Consider the following 8,303-nt stretch of genomic DNA (forward strand, 5'->3'; position numbering starts at 1 on the left):
CAGAGCTGCCCCCCGCCCTTTTACTGACCTCAGGAACGCTTGGCTTCTCTACTTTCTTAGGATCCCCCCAAATCCAGCTCCTCTCCCATCCACCCTTGGGCTCAGCCCCCCATTCCCACCCCAACTGTGGGGATCCCCAAATCCAGATGGCCCCTGGGCCTGCCCTCTCTACCACGTGACCAAGGGGTTGTGCAATCCAGCCCCCTCCCCGAGGGGATTTTCGAGGAGGGCTGTGCTCTGTGCAGGCCTGGCCGGCACCCCTGCCCCCCCCCCAGGGGCTGGGCCAAGGTATAAATAGGGGTGGTGGCTGCAGCAGGCAGCAAACCCAGCCGGCTCCACCATGCTCGCCCTGGAGGCTGCACAGTAAGTGTGGGGGGCCCTATAGGAAGGAGTCCCCCTGCACTTGGGACTCTGCCCCAGGGGCAGGTGGGTGGGAGGGAGGGGGTCCACGCTGCCTCTTGCCCCTCCTAGATCTCTTGTTCTCTCCTAGCCCCGCTTCCTTCCTCCATCCTATCCCTGCCTCTCTCGGACCTCGGAAATCTTTCCTCGGAACGCTCACCTGTCTCCCCTCCCACCGACGGCCTCTCCCAGGTGGCTCCCCAGGTCCGTCCGCACCCCCGGCCCCCACCAGGCCTCGCTGCACCCCTTGCTTGCTCACTGTTGCCCGCTCTGCCTCTTGCCGTCTTTTTTTCCCCCTGGGGCTCTATTCTCTGCCTCTTGCTCCCTCTCTGTCTCTGTCTCCGTGTCTTTGTCTCGGTCTCTTTCCAGGTCTTCCTCTGTCTGTCTGTCTGTCTTCTTTCCTACTGTCTCCCTGTCCGTCCCCCAACCCCATCTGTCTATCCCTGGGGCTCATAACCACTTCCTGCCTCCATGAATGTCTCTCTCCACACCTTCCTCCCTTCCCGCCTCTCCCATCTCCTTCCCATCTCTTCCCAGAGGCTCTCCGGCTCTCCTCTGGTCCAAGGTGGACCCATTTCACCGATTCCCTGATGGAGGCCCCCTCCCTGCCCCCACCTGGGCACTGACGCCCACAGCGGCTCTCCAGGGACTTTCTCTCCTTCACTTTCCCTGCCCCCAACCAGCCTCTGTCTATGCAAATCCCAGGGGAGGGGGGACATTTGCCTGCTCCCCCCCACCCCCCATTTCCTGCCCCGCTTGAGTGTGGTGGGGCTGGTCTCACACAAGGACACACAGCAGAAGAGCCGTGGTGGTCACAGCTGCAGCCTCCCCCTCCCCCCCCACACGGGCTCCCAACCACTTGGGAGATTCAGGTGGCCGAAGGCACCCCTGACATGCCCCTGTGTGTCTTCCCCTCCAGGCAGGACGGGCCACACTTCAGCTGTCTGGTGAGTTGGGGCCCTGGGGATCAGGGAGGGTGGGGGACCCAGATGGCCCACCTTGACCTCCCTGCCTCAGTTTCCCCTTCCACTCCTTCCTGTCACTCTGTCTTTCTGACTCTCCCTCCATATCTCCACCTCACTTGCCCCCTCCCTGCCCCATATGTTCCACAGAAGTTTTCCTGGTGTCTCTTTCCAGCTCTCAGGCCCTTGGCATGGCAAGGGATGGTGGTCTCTGTGTCCCTGTTACGTATTTATTTTGAGGCAGGGGGAGGGGGGAGAGGGGCAGAGAGAGAGGGAGAGAATCCCAAGCAGGCTCACGAACCGTGAGATCAGCACCTGAGCTAAAATCAAGAGTTGGACACTTAACCAACTGAGCCAGCCAGGCACCCCAGTTTTTGCTTTTTTTTTTTTTTTTAACAAAAAATCGAGGTATAACACACAAGCTGGTAAAGTGACAAATCTTGGGTACAGCCCAATGAGGTTTTACATCATGCACACACCTGTGTAACAGCTAACCAGAGCAAGATATAGAACATTTCCGTCCTTCTGGAAGATTCCCAACCAACAACCCCCTCCCCTGGATATTTTTCAACACAGATTAGTTGATTAGTTTTGTCTGTTTTCAAATTGTATATGAAATACATCATGTAGGATGTCCCTTTTGGGGTCCGGCTTCCTTCATCAACATTTCAGTGTGTGTCAGGCATTGTTTTTGTTGTTGTTATTTTAAGTAAACTCTACCCCCAACGTGGGGCTTGAACTCATGACCCTAGAGCAAGTGTCCCATGCTCTAATGGTCTATTGACTTAGCCAGCCGGGTGCCCCAACAGTGGCTCTTTTTCCTTGCTGTATAGTACTCTGCTGGGGCTCCCCCTCCCCCGCCACACACACACACACACACACACACACACACACACACACACACCTGTTCATCCATTCTCCTGTCCGTGGCACTTGGGCTGTTTCTCACTGGGAGCTATTTGAAAAGCTGCTCTGATTGTTCTTGAACAAGGCTATTGGGTGGACGTACGTTTTCAGTCCCCTGGAGGGAATACCTAGGCGTGAGACTGCTGCTACCTTGGGATGGCGTGTGTCCAGCTTTGGTCTTCACTCTCGTTGCTAAAGCAACACATGATTCTTGGGATGGATCAGAGTGATATGGAGGTGGATTAAAGAAGCGTCAGACTTTCTTTGCCTCTGGAAAAAACACTTCCGGCCCTGGGACAGGCAAGCCTGGGGGAATTCTTCCACACTTGCCCCAGGTGTTGGGGTTCCTGGGAGCCCACAGTCTTTAGAGGGTGCTGACAGTTGTGTGCCTCTCTGAGACCCCGCGTCTCTGTGTTTCTGTGGGTCTCTGCCTGTATCTTTCCTTCTGTGTGTGGTGTTTGTGTCATTCTGTGTGTTCCTGCTGTGTGCTTCTGTTCCCTCTTCCGGCATCTCTGCATGTCTCTCTCTGCCCCTGTCTCTGGTGCCTGGTCTCTGTGTCTCTTGTGTTCTTCTTTCTGTGTGTCTCTTTCTCTCCTGCTCCCAGCCTCTTCCTTCTTCTCCCCCGTCCCTGTCAGAATCTTCCCGCTGGCCCAGAATGGGGGTTGGGGGCTCCCCAAAGGCTGGGATGACCCCTCTTCTTCCCCCCGACCCCATCAGTACCCAGATGGCGTCTTCTACGACCTGGACAGCTGCAAGCACCCCAGCTACCCTGACTCAGAGGGGGCTTCTGGTGAGTGGCCCTGGCCTAGCCAACCCCCTGACCTGGACCTTGGGCCCATTTCACAGACGGGGGAGCTGAGTCCCAGGGGAGGATGTCACCTAGTTTGGCAGGACAAGGTTAGCCCAGGTCTCCAGGCCTCCTCCCCTTCCTTTTCTCACCCAGCCTCTTGCTCATGCAAATTCTGGGGTCCGAGATTTGCATGGCCCACAATGGCCCCTCTGTGTAGGGGGCTTCGAGTGGGAGGGGCTGAGGCCAGACTTGGCTTCTGACTCAGTGCCCTCCCCCAGACTCCCTGTGGGGCTGGGACCTCAGTCCAGCTGTCCCAGCTGCCTCGTATGAAGCCTTCAACCCAGCTGTGGCCAACTTTGGCCATCCCCAGGGAGTCCAGCTCTGTTACGGACCCTCGACCTACAGCCCCATGGGGAGCCTCGACCCGGCCCCCAGCCTAGAGGCCCCAGGGCCCAGCTTCCCAGCGTACCCCACGGAGGAATTCACCAGCCAGGTGAGGGGCAGGGACACAATTAACATCGCCATCATTTGATTGAGGTTTAGCAGGTGCCAAGCAGTATGTGAAGACCTCTAACAAGCCTCTGAGGTTAAGTGCCATTATCACTCCCCTGCACAGACCAGCCAACAGAGGCACGGGCTCTGACCGAGGGGCGGCGTAGAGTGCCATTCTCAGTGTTGGGCACACTTTCGTGGAGGCGGCCCGGGCATCCCTTGGCCATGCCTTGGAGATCTGAACCGAGGCCGGAGTGCAGGCCGTCAAGAGGGTGTGGGGGGAGGGGGGGACACAGTGGGGACCCACGAGGAGGAAGCTGAGGGAAGACAGCAGAGGGAGGGAGGGAAGGGGGTCCCTGGACTGCAGGTGACCCTGACCTTTTGCAGACCGTGGCCCCCCCGGCATATGCCCCCTACCCCAGCCCTGTGCTGTCGGAGGAGGAGGATCTCCTGCTGGACAGTCCCACCCTGGAGGTTTCAGACAGCGAGTCGGACGAGGCCCTCATGGCTGGCCCCGAGGGGAGGGGATCTGAGGCAGGTATGTAGGAGCAAGTGGGGTCGGGGGGGGGGGCTCCGGACACAGATGGAGAAGGGAGCTAAAGGAACCATGGCTTGGCTTCCCAAGCGCTTACTACGTCCTCCAGCGTTGAGGGCCGTTCCCGGGTCCACCCTTGGCTGTCTGTGTGGCCCTGGGCAAATGACTCTACCTCTCTTTGCCTTGGTTTCCTATCTACAATGGGGATGGCAGGAAGTGTTTCTTCCTGGGGGTCGGGGAGATTAAGTGGGATAACCCAGGTGAGTGAGAGCAGCTCTTGGCACAGAGTGAGCAATCAGTAAGACTTCACCCTTATGATTGACACAATAGCAACAGAAATAATCATATCAACACCCGGCTATTCGGCCCCTGCTTCCGCCCAGGCACCTGACGTGCATTATGCTCAACTCCTGGGAAGTTAGGATCTTAGTTACTTTCCCTATCTGGGTCTCAGTTTCCCTTCTGTAAAATGGGCAGCAGCAGCAGCGGCCCCAACTCCTGGTGTTACAGTGATTAAACGAGCTCACAGCACTAAGTGCTTCACAAAGGTTTGTAAAAGTAAAGCGCGCGCACACACACACACACACACACACACACACACGAACGGTTCATTTATAGCTTGAGGAGGCTCCAGCTCAGAGAGAGGTTAAGTCACCACCTCAAGGTCACTGCTGGGAAATAGCAGACCAGACCTGGGGTTCTCTGCTATGAACCACCCCCATCTCCAGCTTGTGGAGCCCTTGCTGCTTGTAGGAGCCCCAGAGTCAGACCCCCTGGTCTCTTCCAGGATCCCAGTCCCTCAGGGGCCCAGAAACGGCTAGGTGAATTCAAACCCACTCCGGATCTCTTCGCCACCAGTCAGCTCCCTGTTTATATAACCCTTTGAGGAGCGCTGTCAGCCCATTTCACAGATTCATCTATAGGAGGGACAGAGCAAAGCAACAGCTTCAGGGGTAACAGCTTCAGGGAGGAGAGCAGGTTGCCTGGGGTGGGCGGGGACGCCGCACTGGAGGCAGGCAGACGCCAGCCACCTCCGTCGCCCCAGTTCTCCTGGCCTGGAGACTGAGGCTTGTTGGGGCTCGGGCTGAGGCGGGGGTTTGAACTGGGGTGGGGGTGGGGGCGGGGCCCAAGGGATACCTCCCCTAACGCACCCCCCCAACCCCCCGGCTCCCCCCCCCCCCCAACAGGGGCCCGCAAGAAGCTCCGCCTGTACCAGTTCCTGCTGGGGCTCCTGACGCGCGGAGACATGCGCCACTGCGTGTGGTGGGTGGAGCCGGGCGCCGGGGTCTTCCAATTCTCCTCCAAGCACAAGGAGCTCCTGGCGCGCCGCTGGGGCCAGCAGAAGGGCAACCGCAAGCGCATGACCTACCAGAAGCTGGCGCGCGCCCTACGCAACTACGCCAAGACCGGCGAGATCCGCAAGGTCAAGCGCAAGCTCACCTACCAGTTTGACAGTGCGCTGCTGCCGGCCGCCCGCCGGGCCTGAGCCCAGTGGGGGCTGTCAGGGGCTCCACGCCTGTGTCACGTTGGCGTCCCCACACCCTAGGTCACGGCACCTGTGGATTCCCCACACTGGGGGGAGGGGGGCTGCTATAATCCCTAAGCCCTGCCCAGGGCCCCTCTGGGACACCACCCCTCCCCCATCGTGTCTGGGGCCCCTCTGGGATTTCCTTGTCATGTCTAGGATCCCCAGGATCCTCATGTCTGGGTTATGCGACACATAGAGGACCATACTGTGTGTCTGTGTGGAGGGGAGGGGCAGGACAGTGCTTCCAGATTCCCAAGAGCTTCTCTGGGATCCCCTTGTGGTGTCTGAGATCCTCCAACCAAGCCTGGGACCCCTCTGAGCTCCCTTGTGTGTCTGAGATCCCTTAATCTCATCTGGGAAGGGAGAGCCCACGGATGGTCACACAGGGAGGGGGGTGCCTTGTCGAGGGTCTCTCTGGGATCCCTTTCTCATGCCTGAGTCCCTCTTGTCAGATCTGAGATCTCCTACTTAGGTCTGGGGGCCTTGCGGAAACCCTTCATCAAGTCTCAGATCTCTATGCCCATCTGTGACTCTCTTGTCCTACCAGTCCCCCTAAATGATGACCTTTGTCATCTTGCAATCTCCTAATTCTCTGGAACCGCCGTACTGTCACTTCCTTGTGTCTGGAATTCTCTAATCACATCGAGGGTGCCTCCGGGATCCTTTGGTCATGTCTAAAAACATCCTGGTCAGGCTTAGAGGGGACCTCAGTGGACCTTGTCTTGTCCAGGCCGCCTCTGGGATACCCTTATCTATCTGGGATCCTGCAATCACATCTGGGGGCCTCCCTGGGATTCTCCATTTGCTATGCCCCTTTGGGGACCCCACCAGCAGACCTGAGTTCTCACAGGGACCCTTCCCTTCCTGGGATGCCCTCTGGAGGACCAGGCTAGGGAGCATTCTGGCCACTCAACTGATTTCTGGGTGATCTTGGCAGCCCTCCCCATGTCATCTCTAACCAGAGGTCACAAGTTGGTACCCCACCCCCACCCTTCCGGCTCCCTTTGGGGCAGATCAGATCTCTGGTGGTGGTTTCTGCAGTTCACTGTGAGGGAGATTTTGCCTGATCCTTCACTAAAACTTTGCACAACGCGGCAACAGGCAACAGCGGGCTGCTTTGCGGTGCAGAGAGGCTGGAGGAGGGTGGCAGCCACTCCTAATGGGGCTTCTGTTCCCCAGTTGGCCCCAGTCCCTGCAGCCCCCGGCTGTCATACCCCAGTGGCTTTTCTCAGTCACCTGTTGGCCCCCAACCATTTGCATTTTGACCCCTGGTGTGAACCCAAGGAGGTGTGAAGCTTGGGTGCACTGTGGGAGCTCTGATTGGAGCCCTCCAGGGGTGCCACAGACCGTGGGCTAGGACGTCAGAGTCCCAGGTCCTGGAGGCTTCGCGGTGGGGGAAATCTAGGGTGAAAGACTTGCTGCTTCTGGGCCTCAGTTTGTCCCTTGTGTGAAAGGGGAGAGAAGGAGGAAGATAGAAAAAGTCCCTTGCAGTCATGCTGAGCCTTTGATACATCTTCTGGAAATCCACCCCACCACCCATTCATTCACTGACATCCAGGAGGAGGAGGACAAAGGAGCTTCAAGGACCCAGAGAGGGAAGAGGTCCCTATGGGGCACACAGCTGCTGGTAGCAGGGCCCAGGCTGGGACCTGCCCTCAAAAGGACAGCACCCCCCACTCCTGGAACGGGGGCAGGGTGGGAGGGGAGTGCTAGGGACAGAATGTCCCCAGGGCCTCCTCCTGCAAATGAGGTACCTTTTGCAAAGACTATTATCTACCACCCCCAAAATGTGGAATAAAATAAAATAAAAAAAAAATCAAGGTAGACAGACCTCTTAGGACCCTTTGTTAAGGACAGCAATGCTGTCTGTCCGCCTAGGCCTGCTGACCTTCAGAGCCGCTGTGGCCGCGAGGTGGAAGATGAGAAGAGATGGAAAAGGCAGTGAGAGCCGGACCAGGCTGAGCTTTGAAGGCCGCGATAAAGGGCTTGAGACGCAGGCGCTGGTGGTTCGGTTCAATTTTTGTCTCCCTCTCACTCTCTCTTTCTTTCTTTTTTCTTTTTCATATATATATATATATATATATATATATATATATATATATATATATATATATTTATTTGTAAGTAATCTGTACCCCTAACGTGGGGCTCGAACTAACAATCTCCAAATCAAGAGTCGCATGTTCTTCCGACTGAACCAGCCAGGCGCCCCTGTCTCCCTCTCTTTTTGACGATTGGAGTTCTCCCTGCGTCCCTTTCCATCGAGGTCTCTGTCTCCCCGTCTGAATTTATGTCCTCCTTCTCTGTGTCTCTGCCCACCTCTCACTGGATACAGCCCTGCGGCAGGCAGGGCAGGGCTGGAGACTCCTGGGGACAGCGACCCCCCTTGTGGCTCCCGGCTCTACACCACCTAGCTGGGCCCGCAGAGCGGTGTGGTAGTCTGCCTGGGAACGCGTGACGTCACATGGCGGCTGTCTCCGGTTGGCTTGGCGCTCCCTGGAGGCGGGGCAGTTTCCGGCATGCCGGGACTTTTGGAAAAGGGGGGAGGGGAGAGATGGACAGGAAGAAAATCGGGAGCGACTCGTCTTCCCTCGAACCGGCTCTCTCACCCAGAGTTACTTCCCCTCCCGTCCTCCGTCTTAACTCCAGTCCCCACACCCTTCTCCCTCTCACACCTCTCCTTCCTCTCCA

General features: G+C 57.5%; 1 protein-coding gene across 2 annotated transcripts; it reads left to right on the plus strand.

The window, feature by feature from the left end:
- Positions 1–297: 297 nt before the first annotated feature.
- Positions 298–7,438, plus strand: SPIB (Spi-B transcription factor). 2 transcript variants are annotated; one of them, XM_030299387.1, is made up of 6 exons: positions 298–363; positions 1,319–1,346; positions 2,985–3,057; positions 3,336–3,550; positions 3,937–4,087; positions 5,272–7,438. In XM_030299387.1, exons 1-6 carry the CDS (start codon positions 341–343, stop codon positions 5,568–5,570), a joined length of 789 nt encoding a protein of 262 aa, XP_030155247.1. In that variant the 5' UTR covers positions 298–340; the 3' UTR covers positions 5,571–7,438. The 2 variants fall into 2 exon arrangements, with proteins under 2 accessions (XP_030155247.1, XP_030155246.1); XM_030299386.1 differs by lacking the exon at positions 298–363 and having other exon boundaries at positions 1,174–1,346.
- The last annotated feature ends 865 nt before the right edge of the window (positions 7,439–8,303 follow it).

The sequence above is a fragment of the Lynx canadensis genome, chromosome E2 (assembly GCF_007474595.2).
Source record: "Lynx canadensis isolate LIC74 chromosome E2, mLynCan4.pri.v2, whole genome shotgun sequence".
Taxonomy (NCBI): Eukaryota; Metazoa; Chordata; class Mammalia; order Carnivora; family Felidae; genus Lynx; species Lynx canadensis.

Excerpts from the sequence above, each read along its gene's own strand:
- SPIB (XM_030299386.1), top strand. The coding sequence starts at position 1,293 with ATGCCCCTGTGTGTCTTCCCCTCCAGGCAGGACGGGCCACACTTCAGC. Across the intron at positions 3,058-3,335 it reads TGACTCAGAGGGGGCTTCTG|ACTCCCTGTGGGGCTGGGAC; the intron begins GTGAGTGGCCCT and ends GCCCTCCCCCAG. Across the intron at positions 3,551-3,936 it reads CGGAGGAATTCACCAGCCAG|ACCGTGGCCCCCCCGGCATA; the intron begins GTGAGGGGCAGG and ends GACCTTTTGCAG.